Genomic DNA, 16,665 nt, shown 5'->3' on the forward strand with positions numbered 1-16,665 from the left:
ATTCTGGGGACTCTGGAATCAAAAAGAGATCTCAAATAGTAAATTAGGATCCTAAATCCAGATACATACATGGACATTAGTTTATCATGAAAGAGCTCACTGTAGGATCAGCTTGCTAAAATAATTCAAGAGCGTATTTGCTCTTACTAACAAAAGATGAAGAAAGAGTTAGACAATCTATTCTTTCGAAGAGCAATTTGTCACTGGAATTCTACTGCAGCCAAGTAGCAGCCACAAGATTTGGTATAATGAGTGTTATTTCATCAAGGCCAGAAGTCCACTGGATTTTGCTTTGTGTTTTTCCAGATATACATCTCATTGTATCCATTACATAAAGTACCTTATATGCACATAATAAACATTACTAAATATATTATTGCACTGAATAACAAGTTTATGCAGAATGAATATAACATAGCAGTCGAGCAGTTATAATTACCAGTATAAAGAAGTAAATGCATTGACAATTTCTAATTCTGAAGTTTCGACTCTAAGCCAAATAAAATACTCTTTTTCAGCTTTTTATGCTACTCTCCTTGGGAGACAGCTATCAGCAAGGTTATTCATCATATTTTAATCACAAGGACCCATGAGTTTGTCAGACAGAATGTCCAAGAAATAGGTGCCAGCTAATTATGGTAATGCTTAGCAGTGTGACAGTTCATTTTACAGACTGAGTTAATGTGTTTCTTCCTGTAAAAGTGAGAAAACCACTATAATCAGCTATCATGAGACTAGAGCTGAGACAATAAACTCTATTTGGATAATTTACACAATGATGTACTCTGAGTTTTTTAATTCAAAATCCAGGGAAAGTTTCTGCTTTCTGAAAATTCTACAAGAATTGCCAATTCTCCCTCTTGTCAAAAAAGGCAAAAAAAAAAAAAAAGGAGTTTGATTTATTTTTTTTTTCAGAATACTTAGAATTCTAGTGCATGCCATTAGTAAGAAGGAAATGATACAGAATAGAGGCTATGCATTTTATCCTTTAAAAAGGAAATACACTTTTTTTTCTAGTCTACAGAGTTCATTTTGGGGATTATTTAGAGGAAGAATTTCCACCATTTGAAGAAAAATTGTACAGAAGATGTTGTTAAAGGGGATAGTTTCCAAAATACTGATATTTATGAATCTACAAAGAACAGATACAATCAATATTTTAAAGTATTACTGTACTGATAATCGTGCGACTAGCTTCTCTAGTGAATTCTCAGAATTAAAACATTCTTCTGATTTGTTTTTATGTACCCAGAAAAATACCTGTAATTTTTTCAATAATGGAGTGAACTAATAATGCAGAAATCTGCTAATCTACCCTAGATGTTTGCAGCACTCAGCCTGGAGGACCAAGCATAAACAGATAATGAAAACTGAAAAAAACCCCCTGACGTACTTCCTACCTTATTGTATACAAATCAATCCTGATCTACAGTGAGATTCTCTAGCTGTAACATACTGCTTTTCTTGGAAATCTTTCTCTTAAGGATTAGTGTTAAATATCAGCTCTGAGGCATGATTGACTGTTTTTGTATTAGAATTCTTATCAAGCAATCAGATTACTTACTTCCAGTGCTGCACTTGTTATGATATAAAGAGATGGATACCGGGTGACAGAAAAAATCCTCAAAAGACAAAACTCACTAATCATAATAGCCTTTCTGTGATCAATATACTAATTCCATAAAGCCCACTTTTCAGTGGTGCCCAGCATTAGGATGAGCTGTTTTTCAAGCTACAAGGATCATTTTCATCATAAACCTCTGTCTGTGACATTTATTAAGCTGACATTTATTCTTGCATCTGTCTTCACTCACATGGACTGACTGGACCTAATCATTTTACCACTAATCTCTTTGTTACCTGCGAGGCAAGACCCAGAAGCAAAAGGGGTCATGAAAGAAGAATTCTTTCTCTGCCTCTACTGTTCGAATGAGAAAAATGAAGACAGTTTTAGGTCAGGAGGAAGGTTTATTTAGCTTTTCCATCACCTGTGTCAAACTGCAGACTGATAAAGCATGTAAAGGTTACTTGTTTTGTTTGTAGTCTTTTGGGTAGACACTGAGTCAATTATTTGGTGAGAGGAAGCATTACAAGAACACAGCAAAAGAAACATATATAATGGGGTAAAATGGTTTCCTTGTTTTGAAAGTTGTTGGTTCCAAAGTTACTGCCAAAGACTAGTAATTGAGAAATGAAGGTTGTGACAGCCTGAATTTTCTCTGGAATGTACACTGCATCAAAAGAAAGTACAATCTGGAGCTCTGAATGTCAGCAAATACTTGTTTTCAGTACCAACTGTCCCTAACCTAGCCTGCTGAGGTTTTAACTCTGAGCAAATTCACTCCATACTTTCTAAGAGAATCTACAAGAACTGGCCAAAGATAGCAAAGGTACCTGACACTTTCCCAAAGGGTATTTGCTTCTAATTACCCTCATTTGCTTCCTAAATATTTTTTTTTCCTTTTCTTCACTGATAGCATCTTTATAGCTGGATTTCCAAAGACTACCATGTCATCGCCTTACTGGAGAACAGTATTCTTCTAAAAGCAAACCCAAGCTGCACTGCTAGGACTAATTAATATTTTTCTTTTTACTGCTCTTATCCAATGAGGAAAGCATAGAACTGTTTTTGACACATTCCTTCAGTTTCTTACAATTTAGTGTATTAGTTTGGTTTATTTCAGGATTGTTAAACTGATCTAGTAGGTAATAATGTGCTGAATATAGGCAATAATGTACTGAATGACCAAATGTTGACTTAAATTGACAAAACACAGAACTCATTCCCTTTTCTTCAGACATCGCAGGAAGTAATTACACAATCCATTTCACTCCTTATACTTGCAAACTTAATTTCATTTGTTTATTATATTGCACTTTCTGCTAAATTCTGTTGTTTCTTCCCTCAGAGACCATCTAAACTCTCCCTTCTTTTCTGCTCTGACTAATGAAATTCTTGGTTATATCTTAGGAACATAATATTATTTTTTCCCTTTGGGAATTTTAGATTTTCTGTATTTGCCAGTTTATGCAAACTTGTATTTAAAAGTGTAGCTTTGTTTACAGCTTACTCCTGCCAACTCTGCCCCTTCTAAGAGGTACCAGAATATCAGATCTCCAGTTCAGATGAGAAACACATTTGATTGATAGAGATTTTTTGCTTATTGTGCAGAGGTAGCCACACTCCTGGCCCATAAACAACTGGCCCTGTCACAAAGGGTTGGAATTAGGCAGCAGTAGCAGAAAAGAAAAATTCCCCTCCAACAAACAAATCATTGGGAAAGACCCAAACGAGTACTAAGATCCAGAGAATGAGAGAAAAGGTAAGTGCATTAGGCAAGATGACAAGGGAAATACTGAAGAATCAGGAAATAATGCCAAACACTGCAGAGTTACAATCTGAAGTCGAAGTGCAGCTGACACAGCCAAAATGATGTGCCGAGGTAACACATTATTACCAATAATAAACTGCTGGAAAATTACCAGAGGATGTTCTGTAGATACTCAGAGCAGAGGAAGAGTACCATGACATGGAAACAAAGCATAATTTTTGGATGGTTTAGTGGAAAAATACCATGTTATCCATCAGTAATGGGAATTGAAGAAACGGCATGTAAGTAGAGTGGTGTGATTAAACAAAGAGAAGTGTAGTTCACAGACCAAGATGTTCAGAGTCTGAGAAAACTAGAAGTAACCAGGAAGAGATGGTATCTACACTATCAATAAGAGAATGAATCAAACCTACATCCTGAGCTCAAAATACAGTTACAAGTGATACAAAGGGAGAAAGCAGATCCAACAGGACATCCTCTGACTGTGCCTGTAAGAACAAGCTGGGGGTAGGGGGGAAGCTGATGCAAAGTTTTGATACCTAATATTGGTTTGTCCTGTACAAACATGAACCTCCTTACTTGAATCATGAGAGACCAACTGTCAAGCAAGTCGAAGCAAAAGAAATTTCCTTGAAGGTCAGAAAGGTGGTACAGAAACAAAGAACTAATTGTGAGCATCATTATAAAGACAATTGTTTATAAGAAAATTAAAACCAGCATGTATGATTGGCAGATCATTAGAAAAGATAATAGCTTGTCATAGTACCAGATGAGTGAAACAGCAATGAAAACAATTGGTGGTGATTTTTTAATAAAGTCACATGGAAAAGTATGTACTGTACCCAAATAGATTAGCAAAATAGAGGCAAGTTATGAGTGCAGGGTGGAACTTCCAAAATAAACCATCCAGTCTCTTTGTCCTTCACTACAGCTCCTGGCTCCATAACCAGTTGTCTCCAAAACTAAGACAGTCAAGGAAGTGACTGAGAAGGGTAAGCCTACTATGTGTCTTTTGTATCAACATCCTGAGTGAATAAACCAAAAAGGAATGAGAGTGCCTGAAACCAAGCTTAGACAGAAGAAATGCCAGAGAAAAACACTATTTATTCAAACCTTTTAGAAGTGAAATTCGGCTTAAATAAGCGTGTGTGCATTTTACAAGGCTGCACGAATTTCCCAGGGCTAAAACCTGAAGGCAAGAATACCCTTTGGTTACAATATAAAGTCCAATATTTTTGATGTCTTCTAAGTATAAGTACTTCAGGAGGAAAAAAAATTGCAATATAACAAGGGAATGAAGATACATGCTGCATTGGAGGATTTAGCAAATATATCGAAAAAAAATAGCTCAACACTTACTTAGTAATTCAGCATCATTATACTTACTATATTTCATTTTATTTGCTATTTCTAGTATTTATTTGCAATTAAATAATAATGCGGAAACTAGAAAACTGACTCCATTCCAAATCAAGTTCTATGAATAAATGATTTACATACTATTGTTGAGAATCACTCAATAAACAAGTGAAAAAGAGAGACACAAGCAGGGATGGATGGACAAAAAGTGATATGGAAAAACTGTGAGTAAAAATCACAAAAAAAAAAAGCTGCAAATTTTAAGTAGCTTGCCAAAGAGGAATGAAAAGAGAAGTTCTGTGCTGAATTATGACAGTACAAAAGCGGTTCTTTATATAAGACATATTAAATCTGAGATGCATAGTAGAACAGAAGACAGGACATACAGCCAGAGCCCTAAGACTATTGGTTATAATGTACGTGGACTTTCTAAGTTGGCCAGAGGAGAAAATAAAGTATAACATAACAAGCTGCAATACTGCATAATGTATACTTTACAAGCTTGGACTACAACCAGAAAAAAAAAAGTACTGTCAGTACAAAAAAGAATTTTAAGTAATAAAATCATGGAAGTGATGGGTTTTCAACAGTTACTGTTCATGAAATACATAGCAAGACACCACAACCTACTTATAAACTGATGCAAGCGTGCTTTATGCTGGATTTTTCCATTTAAAGGGACTGTTAATAAAAAAGACAAAAAAAAAAAACCTAAGAAAACACTGACAAATATATCTGTTATGGCTCAAACGCCAAAAAACCTGTGGCATGAAAAGGTCAGTGATAGAATCCATTATTCATAATGGTGGTATCATAATAAGAGTAGGTAAATTGAAAGCTGTAACCACTATAAGATCACTGATCCTTCAGAAAGAGGCACCAGTGTTCATTCTCAAAGCTACAAAGGAGGGCAAGAACTTTCTGAAGTAAGTCTCTAATGGCTCTTCTGAGTTAAGGTGACTAAGTGGACTATGGCACTTGAAATATATGTCTCAGTTTTAGGAATATTTTAGATAATAAACCAAAACAGGCTTATAAAGCACTATGCATAACTTTAAGAGCTTTTTAAAACATTTGCCAGTTGAATTTAGGAAGTACAATAAAACTCATAAAACATATACATACATCCATAAAACATCTGCATCTACAAACCAGCATATACCTCATGAGGGTTATAATCTGGAGGTAACTTCTCTAGCATTTCATCAGCAAAACGCTGCACCACTGCTTCTCGGGTTTCCCCTCCTCCAATGCTGCTGTCTTTGGGCTGGATGCTCACTATTGTATTTAACGTCTCATTAGCCAGGTTAGTCTGGTAAGTTATATCTGCATTAGGGTGAAGTCCAAATACCTTAAAGTAAAAGCGGGGAAAAAAAAAGGAAAAAAAAAATTTGCTATTTTCCTTATAAAATTATACCCATGAAAGAAAGCATGAAAATGGATAAACAAAGAAGAAAATCCTCAGCTTTACAAAACAACAAATATGAATAGGTCAGTGGAAGTACATCCATTAAACTGACCAAGAACCAAACCCAAATACACAAAAATGTGAAGATAGGCTGCATATACAATAGCATTTTCATTCATATGAGTGGGGGGTTTTAACTGATCTTCTGATTATCTTCACATAGCAGGCTTTGAATCATGCTGTGGAGTTCTATCGGGGGGTAACAGATTCCTTTCTACTGGTTCAGACTAGAGCTTATTGGAAACATGTTGTATGTGGACACTGAGCCCTCACCACTAGCTCTTTGCCTCTACAGATCTGTTGCTGTTGTACCATCTACTACTACCATGTAGATGTCCCTCATAATCTCAGCAGTTACCACTTCTAACACATTTTGTTTTATGCAGTCTCTTAGGCTTATAAGGCATGCAGCACAATATAAAAGACAATATAAAACACTGCCCATATTCAAAGTACCTAAAGATTTTATGACTGGTGACGTATTTCGGCTATTTTATTGTTTAGCTATTTTTGGTTGAAGTCTCCCTTATTTTTCCTTACTTCCCTTTCTTCTGAAATGGAATTGTTTTATTTAAGATACAGGTAACACAAAATTACTGCAAAGCTGCCCTTTGTCTGAGTAATAATAGCTTTCTCAGAAAGTTCCACTGAAATATCAGTAAGTCTATAATTGTCAGGCTGACAACTGCAACTCTTCTCCGGGAGGAATTGTACTTTGACTAATTTCACAAGCCCTCATTTAATTATAGCTATCAACTACCTCTTATACACTTTGAACCGCTGATCTGACAATGAGGAAGGCTTGTCCTCAAACTGAGTACCAAAGGCAAGCAATTTGCTGTTTCAGTTTTTGTATTTTACAGTAGAATTGGTATATTACAAGAAGACACTTACAGTGACCAATATTTACATACTCTGAGGATAAAAAGGGCCATATGTAATACTGTTATGCTTGCAAATCTAGAAACTCAGAGACAGGGGATATAAGCGGCTGTACCTGTGTCTAAGCCAGCAAAGCTGCACTGATTTACAACAGTTGTGGACCTGACCCTTACACAACAGCACAGAGAACACAGTACAGGCCTAATGCAGCATGTAAGAGGTGTTGCTACAACTAGCACGGAATCAGATTCCAAGTAAAATTTAACATGTTTTACACATAGTGATGTACTGAACCCAAATATTTAGAGCTGTAAAAAGTGACTTTATTAGACTCTCATATTCTATATGGAATGAAATACACATTTGAAGATACACTCTTTCCTCATTTTGCTCTTGCACAATAAGGTTTGATTTGGTTTTGCTCTAGTAGATTTCATGACAATGCTACAGCCCAAATTAGAAACAGGAAAAATGTCTGCTATTGTGAATGTGAATTGCAGTGCTAGTCCAAGGACTAACTACAAAACTGCGATAACATTACCAAAGACAGGGATGTTACATGGGAGACAAGTCTGGTTCTGTGTTTTTATGCAAGCTATGTATGAAGGAATAAGAACAAAGAACCCAGAATAGTAAAGCAGCGAGTGCACCAGTGTCCTGGATGTCCTGTATATTAATCAAGAATCAAATCTCTCATTCTTTTTGATTCAAAATCCCTGGGAATTTTCATTAAAAAGAGGATGTCAGATTCTGCCTTTCAGGATTATTTTTTTTTAGCCTGATCTTCAAAACCACTTGCTAAAGCTCCATACTGCTCTAAAATCAAAGTAATTTTTGAAGGGATTGCTGAGTGTTGATTGTTGGTTGATCCTGGCTGGATGCAGGTGCACCACAGGCTGCAGGGGAATCTCTGCTCTGGCGCCTGGAGCACCTCCTGCCCTCCTGCACTGACCTCGGTGACTGCAGGGCTGTTTCTCTCACATGTTCCCACTCTTCTCTCTGGCTGCAATTTGCTGCTGCACAGATGAGTTTCTTTCCTTTTAACTATGATACCCCAGAGTCAGTCACTACCACCATCGCTGATGGGCTTGGCATAGGCCAGTGGTGGGTCCATCTTGGATTCAACTGGCGTTGGCTCTATTGAGCACAGGGAAAGCTTCTGCAGCTTCTCGCAGAAGCCACTCCTGTAGCCCCTGCTACCAAAACCTTGCCACACGAACCCAATACACTGAGTTCAATAGCTGCCTTCAGAAGTCGGTGATTATTCTGATCAGAGGTTGACATCTCATCAAAAGAGCAAGGATACAGCAATCAGACTTACTCAGTCCTTCTTCCTTAACCAAAAATGGAAAAGTGAGGGAAAAAAGATACACTGTTTTGACTAGCACAATGTCCCTTGTGGAATGAAGAAAACTGGGAGATTAAAAGGTTAAAGGTTTCCATGAGCAATTCTGAAAGATTTTGGAAGGACAGAAGAAAGTCTTAGCTTTCTTCCTACCCTGTGAAAATGTGAAGGAGAAATAGATGCATACATTCCTGGACTTGCTGCTATTTACATAAAAGTCAAATGTAAAATTCCCCTGAATCAAACCATACATACAGATTTTTTACAGGCATCAAAATACTTTAAAAATACATTGCAGCACTGTGAGATAGGTTCCCAAGTGCTTAGAAAAGCAGGTACATGAAAGTAGCACCTGAAATCTGATTGAGTCAAGGTTCATACACTGATAGGAACCACTTCATGAGCTGGGTTCAGATACATCTCACTGGTGCATTATCTTGGCTGCATTTGCCCTCACTTGGAAAAGGTGCATTGTTGTCAGCACAAATACCCTTGGGTTCTGCTTTCACTTCTTTCAAAGATGCAAAACTTTATTTTACGACCTTGAATCTTCCTACCCTCTCAGCCAGCACATTACTAGCAACAGGCAACAGAAACCTTTCTTTTTTCTGTTCAGTCCTGTCTATTTAATTTTAATAGAACTTACTTCCAAAGGCATTTATCAGCCTAATAGCAATGAGAGAGAAATCCAGAGCATTCACTTCTGTTTCAACTTTAACTGACTTCATCATGTGCGCCTGTACTAGAGGGACCAGAAAGTTGCAGTCCTCCAGTTAATGTTGCAGTATACACACTGATTGCCATGGGTTGCCCTGCACTGTACCCCACCAATTCCTGGCAATACTCAGTTCTTCCTGTTGTCAAAATGGAATAATCTCCCAATTATAACTTTCAAAATGAGACCACATGGATTTTTTATTTTCATTATTTCTCAGTTCATGTCTGATCGATCCCACACATATTTGCAAAATCACAAAATAGTTTAGTTTGGAAGGAACTTCTGAGGGCTGTCTAATCCAAATGACCCACTCAAGCAGGCTGTCCAGCACAGTGTCAAGTGGGGATTTTAATACCTACAAAGACTGAGACTCCACAACCTCTCCAGGAAACCTCTTCTAGTGCTTGATGACCTTCACTGTAAAAAAGTGTTTTCTTGATGCCAGGTGGAATTTCCTGTTGTTTAATTTATGCCCAGTGCCTCTTATCCTTTCACTGGGTACCATCAAAATGACACTGGCTCCATCTTTATACCTTCCCAACAGCTATTTATAAACATTTATAAGATCCTGTCTGAGCCTCCTCTTCTCCAGGCTAAAGAGTCCAGGTTCTCTCAGCCTTTCTTTATATGACAGATATGTGTCATATGACACTTAGCTAACCCCTACTTTCTTAGTTTGACTATGAAGTTGTTATGGGAGTTGGTGTCAGAGGACTTACTAAAGCCGAGGCGAAAAATATCCACTGCTCTTCCCTCACCCACCAAGCTGTTCACCTCATTGCATAAAGCTGACTGGTTGGTTAAGCAGAATTTCTCCTTCACAAATCCATGCTGGCTACTTTCAATAATCTGCTTGTCCTTCATCTGTTTGGAAATGTTTTGCAAGAGGATTTTCTCCAGCATCTCCTCAGAGACTGAGGTGAGGCTGACCAGCCTGTAGACCTCCAGGTCTTCCTTCTTCCCTTCTTGAAGACTGGAGTGATATTTCCATTCTTCAGGAACCTCTTACAATCACCATGACCATTTAAAGGTAATCAGCAGTGGTCTGACAATGACATTAGCCAGCTCCCTCAGCACTCATGGGTAACACCCATCAAGTAGTGTGAACTTGCATATTTTCAGTTTGTTTAAATGCTTCCTAACCTGGTCCTCCTGAACCAGGGGTAAGTTCCTTGTTCTAGACTCTTTATCTTGGGGAACTTGATTCCTGGAGGCCAGTTTTACTGGTAAATATTAAGACAAAGAAGGCATTGAGCCTTTTCAACTAGTTCTCCTGCCCCATTCAGCAATGGACCCATATTTTCCTAAGTCATCTTTTTACAGTTTACATACTCGTAAAATCCTTTCTTGCTGCGTTTCTCACTCCTCAACAAATTCAACTCTACTTTCGCCTTGGCTTTCCTAAACCTCTGCAAGATTGGACAGTAGCTCTGTACTCTTGCTGGGTTACTTGCCCCTGCTTCTACATCTTGTACCTTCCTTTTTACATCTGAATTCAGCTGGGAGCTACTTGTTCTTTCATTTGGGCCTCCTACTGCCTTTGATTTTCTACTTGTTGGGATGGATCTTCCTTAAACTTGGAGGAGGTAATTCCCAAATATACACCAGTTCTCCTGGCCCCATTTCTCTCGAGGGCCATAGCCCATAGGATTCTGTCAAGCCTGGAAGAAACCTCTGCTGAGGTTCAAGTCCACTTTCCTGAAATCCAGGGCTGTGCTCCTAATTTTACCCTACTCCTTCTTCATAGGATCCTGAACTCCACCAGTGATCACTGCAGTCAGTGAGTTCACATTCCTGACCAGTTCTTCCTTGCTTATAAGTACCAGGTCCAGCCAAGTGCCTTTTTTTATTGGCTTCTCAGTTACCTGTGCCAGGAAGTTGTCATTAATGTACTGAAGAAATCTCCTAGATTGCTTGAACCCTCCTGTATCACCCTTCCAGCAGAAAACTAGGGTCTTTAAAGTCTTTCATGAGGACCAGGGCCTGTGAATGTGAGACTTCTTCAAATTCTTTGAAGAATCATAAAATCATAGAATAGAAGACCTCACCTACTTCTTCCTAGTCAGCAGATATATATTAGATACCCACTATACTGGTCTGCCTTCTAATCTTGACCTATACATTCATGACGCTGGAAAATACACCTGATCAAATTCTTTACCCAACAAAAACCCCTTTAATATATTGAAATATTTCACCTCAGGTGTATCAGTCACTGGCAATTGCTCTATGTACTGGAGATAGTCTTCAACCGTTTTCCCTTTTGGAATAACATAATCTTTGTAGAAACAAAAATTTTCGGTAAACATATGCTCTCCAAACCACACTCTTGCATATGTATTCAGCAGTGCTTTGTCAAGGTCATCAGTTACACGGCCACCATACTGCACTTCTCCAAGCATATAGCGAACACAGCTCCAGTTCACCCCACGCTTAATATCCATGTCATCCAAATGATTCTGAACAAATTGCACGCTGGCTGTGAAGTCTGCCTGATTAAACTCATAAGGAATATTCCAGCCCAATGGACCAAACTTTCGTCTTTCCTGTAAAACAGATAAAGGTGAAAGGCTGCTTGGTAGTAATTGTCAAGAAAACATTAAGTGAGGAATAATAAATGAAATATGCTAAAAATGCAGTAGGCCAGCTGAGACTGTATTTTACCAACCTCAAAAAAAAAAAAAAAATTCTCGTAAAATACACAAGGCCAAATGCTTGATTAATTATCTAGTAGTTAAATATCTCTTCATTTGTCATCATCAGTGGAGACATACGAACAAACAATAGGAATATTAACATTTTCACAAAGAAAAATTTAAGTCCAGCCAATACGTGAGTATGGAACTATAGTTTTTTGATTCAAAAAATGAAGCTACTGTTTTAGGAAAGGATGTCCAAACTCATTCAGCTATGACCATTGTCTGTGGTCCTCCTATGAAATAGTCATACTCATACCACTGATGTCTCTGCATGGTGCATATGTGAGTAGAAAAAACAGCTTCTGAACCACTTACAGATGCAGCTGGCAGTATGTGATTGTTAGGGTAATATCTGGTATTTAAACGTTCTTCATCTCCACCAAGAAAGAAGTGATGGGCCAAAGACAAGCATAACACAGGCTTCCATTGGATCACAGTGTATCAGTGCATGGATGCCACAGGGATAAATTAACTAGTCACCAAATATAAACAAAGTATATTGAAAAATCTATCAATACAATATTCAAAAGTTGTAGTTAATCCATAAATCACTATTTTTAATGGAAATCCTGAAAGGCAAGACCCAAAATCATCTTTCACCTTCACTTCTTCCTACGAGTTTCGTCATACGAAGGAACTATATTCATGCTCTTAGCCCTTCTCATGGTGAAAGCAGCAGTTTTAAGACTATGGTTTTCCAACCCAAGCTGTAAATTTCTTTAATGAGCTTTTATAATTTAAAATACTAGTAAAAACACAGGTAAAGACAGATCACACAGCCATGTCCAAAAACTTTTACAAAACAGTGCACTAATTGTTGACTGTCTGTTTTTGTCTCTGTAATATCATCCCTGTTGGAGGTATAAGATCAACATGAGCATAGTTCTAATACAGTTGTAGCAATAGAGGTGTGTTGTTTTCTTTCTTATTTTATTTGCGTTAATTTTACCAACACAGGATTTCCATTTAAACATGTTTTTCATTTAATAACATGGTGCATTAGTAAATGACACATGGCTTTATGACAGAAGAAATGTATTTTTAAACCTGAACAGTTGTGTGAAGAAATGCTACAGCATATAGCAATGGTTTCCACTGTGGCATGTTGCTCACGTCTAGGTGATCCTGAGTAACAGCTGAGTATGTTCGTTTTAAGCCAGCTTTCACACCTAGAAAGTAAGTATAAAAATGTAATGTATGAGAAAAAAATATATGGAAACCATAAATTCAACTTCTCTTAAGCAGATTTCTCTATTCCAATTTACAGTATCATCTTATTTATAGCTTCAAATAATCTCTTTGAACCAATTGTCTGTTCACCTGGTCAGAGCAGGCAAAGCTCAGTTACATTTTGTTTCAGATAGATGACACACTAAATGAAGCTCATGAGTCTGGAAGGAATTACAGTTACATAATCATATTCCAAATGCAACCAATAATGACTAAAATATAAACATAACTATTCAACAACTATATGGCAAAGACATCTAACGTCATATGAAATATAGGACTGAATATCCAAGAATCTGTGTTTCAAAATTTAAATATGAGATTTTAATTCTACCAAAGACAATTTTATTTAGATTTCATTTCTATAACAATTTCAAACTGCACCTTCTCAAACTGGCATGCATGCACCAACCTGATGAGATGAGAACCTAAATTCATAGTGGAAATACTAATACTCATGGAGATCTGTTTGAGCATTGATATTTCATATCCCAGGAACAGGTTTAGGTAGACATACTGATACAATCTCAGCTTCCATAGAATACATAAGTCCCACTATTCCCAGATGTTTTCAGGTCGTGTTACTGAAGCATTGTCTGCCTTTGGCAGACAGCACCAAGCATGAGTTACTGACACCAGGTCCCTCTTAGGATATTTTTCATCTAATCAGCTTAACACAACTATGAGAAAACAGATTTCAAGTGCAGCAAAGAGATCACCCAAGACATCATGCTTCCTATGACACAATAAAAGCCCTTTTGTTTCTTTCCTACTTCACAAAGATCCTGCAGAAGAACAATGTTCAAACAAACAGCTTTTCAAAATATTATAAGGGTATCTTAAGAGAGTTCCAAAACCTAAACAAAGTAATCAAACAGAAGTGCCTCATCACATTGTGCTACCAATGTGGCAGGACAGTATCAGAAAACTAAAACTGTTTATATTTCATCCTGACTTAAACTGTTACACTGAGCATATTTCTATTACCAAATGCAAGCTGTAAATTGGCTTTAACATGACTTACAAAAGAACCTCTTGGAGTTATAGAGTGTTATCATTTGAACGATAAGGAGGGGATGACAGTACAATAAAAAGCTGCTGACTAACTGCTCTTGAAAGTGGAGTATATATACTTCAAACAGGATGTCTTTCATAAGATGAGACATTTTGTAGGCATGATATTAATGTTCAAAGGAAGACGAATACTGAAATAAGAGGTTTAAATGACTGAGGCATTAAATATGACTTTGGGTAAAAATTCTCTGTTCCTACTGACTTCATTAACTGAAATCAGTGGCAATACATATATACAAACGAAGGACAAGTTAATGCATTACAGTTAATGATAAGGGAGTTAAAGCATTAAAGTGTAAGAGTTAAAGTGTGGAAAGCTCCTCAAGGTAGGGGAGGTGCAAGAAGGCAAATGCCAGCCAGAGACCTAGGCTAGCAGCTACAAGTAGTTGCACGGCACGAAACCAACATGACTTTCTCCCTGACCTTTCTGGGTCAGCAGTGTTCCCTCCAGTGGGAAGGGAAATCAAGATGAAATGAATGCAATACAGGAGGCTTGAAGCATGAGAAAGTGAGTGTGTAAAACAGGTAAGTACCATAAAACCCATAATCTCATCAGTTCTTAAGTAGACCCCAGTATACAGATCCAGTGTGGGTTGTTATCAACTGCCTTTCCTGTGACTGAGGCTAAGGGGTGATTCAGTAACAACTCACAAATACTAGACAGACAACTACCAAGATGCTGGGGTCAGTCTCCAGTCAGCAGTGCCAGATGACATAAAAAGCAACGGCCACAGCTATATACTACAGCTTGGGAGGTTGGTGTTTGGTGTTCAGAGGTTCAGAGTGTCCTTCCTTTCCCTTACCCACTAGAGCACAGGATTGGTCCTCCTCTGTGTCCTTGGTCAACAGGACAGAAAGAAGAAAGTGATGGAGCTTAAGAAAGCACCACTGCCCTATCATTCTCCACAGCTTCTACACAAACAACAAAACCACTATCAATTTCTGTTACAAAACCAAATATCCATTTTCTCCCTGAAAGAGTCGTGCTTTACACAGTGCAAGACTGGTTTACACAGTGCTGTATTTAGCTAACAAAACAACAGAGAATGGTGATGGGAGGGAGGATGGGTGTGAGAGTGGAGCAAGCCCCTAAACTAGACAAAAGGCATGTTTTCCTACCTTGAGGAGGTTCATTAGTAAATTTGATAGAGGACTGTAAAAGATTAATAGGAAACTCTGGGTGGGCCTCTGTGGTGATCCAGGTCCTGAAATGTTCATTCATAGTTTCTGTTGTTGTGATGGTGTCCATTAATTCACTAAGAAACTCCAAGCCAAGGTGGCAATTCTGTAGAAGGAGCCATCCTCCATCTTGCATGCACTGATTTAACAGGCGCCTTGCATGGACTTCCTGGCCCTGACCCATTGAAATGGCATGACATGGAATGTTCTGGAAGGAAAAAGAGAAAGTTTATTTTATGTATAGTTCTTTAGAATTATGATGGTGATCAGATAGTTCTAGCTAGTTTTCTAGCTGCTAGTTTTCTGGATTCTGAAGAGACAAAGCTCATAAGTGCAAATACTAGAATTCTGGAAATTTATGGAGTCTTCCCTCCAGAGCCCATGTGATAAGATAGACAGTTGTTCAGAAAAACGTAAGATGACACAAGCTCTCACAAGGGGACCTGAAAAAGATAAGCTGACAAGGTTGTGATCAGACCAGATAGTCAGAAGTAATGAAGTAATGTGATGGCAGACCCCCGTCTTCCTTATTGTTCTTACTACCCGCTGTTCTTGTTAAGTAAGTGATCCCCTGGCTTAGGTTGGCTGCCTAACTCCTACCAGAATTACCAAACCCAGTTGAGTGTATTTTCTACATACATGTTGAGGGCAAGGGAATTGATGAAAAGACTTAGTTTCATGAACAGTTTTGTGACCAAGACCTACAGCTGAGTATCCCTCATGTTGACAGCAATGAACTGCATAAAAACTTCTCAGTCTGGGCCTATATTCAGCCAGCTGAGAGCTACAAAGGTCAATCTTCAGTTTTCCTGCTACTGGGACTCTCTCACTGTGAAAGAAATAAGGAAGTGGATAAGGCTGCCCTACTTTTGCAGGAGAAAAAGGTTAAGTATATGGACAGAAGCTGTGCTGGGTCATTTGGTCTTTGGGTCAAAGAACAGGTCCTGACCTGATTTTACTGAATAGTATAAATACAGCTGCTGTATCATTCTGGTGAAAGAGTTAAGGAGAAGACAATGCCAAATATAAGAAAGTGGTTAAATCCTGCTCTCAGGTCACTAAAACCTGAAACTGCAGCTTAAAGAAGCAAACCTAAATAGCCTGTGAAGTTGGCTATGTGCTGGAGCAGCAAAAACTGTATCTTTTCTAAGATGTATCTGAGTACAGCTAGTACTCCATAAGTCAAAGACTATGACTACCCCTGCAGAGTACATAAATATTCAGCTGGTACATTATTCTCTAACAAAGCATCTGCTTATAATTTGCTCTTCTCAGCAATGTTACCTCTCAAATGCACAATCATTAAAGGTTATAGAAACATTAAGACAAGAAAAAAATATTTTTCACTATGGATTGTCCTCATTTTACTCCTTATGAAA

The 16,665-nt window shown here is 37.9% G+C and overlaps 1 protein-coding gene across 1 annotated transcript in view; it reads right to left on the bottom strand.

Annotated features, from left to right (window-relative positions):
* Positions 1–16,665, bottom strand: part of LOC136008472 (dynein axonemal heavy chain 5-like) — a 176,741-nt gene that overhangs the window by 19,759 nt on the left and 140,317 nt on the right. The window contains exons 70-73 of the mRNA XM_065667810.1: positions 15,227–15,494; positions 12,851–12,972; positions 11,303–11,650; positions 5,854–6,042 (exon numbers count right to left, since the gene is read on the bottom strand). Of these exons, the coding sequence (XP_065523882.1) occupies positions 5,854–6,042; positions 11,303–11,650; positions 12,851–12,972; positions 15,227–15,494 (927 nt within the window). The remainder of the gene's footprint in view (positions 1–5,853; positions 6,043–11,302; positions 11,651–12,850; positions 12,973–15,226; positions 15,495–16,665) is intronic.

This window comes from Lathamus discolor, chromosome 2 (assembly GCF_037157495.1).
Source record: "Lathamus discolor isolate bLatDis1 chromosome 2, bLatDis1.hap1, whole genome shotgun sequence".
NCBI lineage: Eukaryota > Metazoa > Chordata > Aves > Psittaciformes > Psittacidae > Lathamus > Lathamus discolor.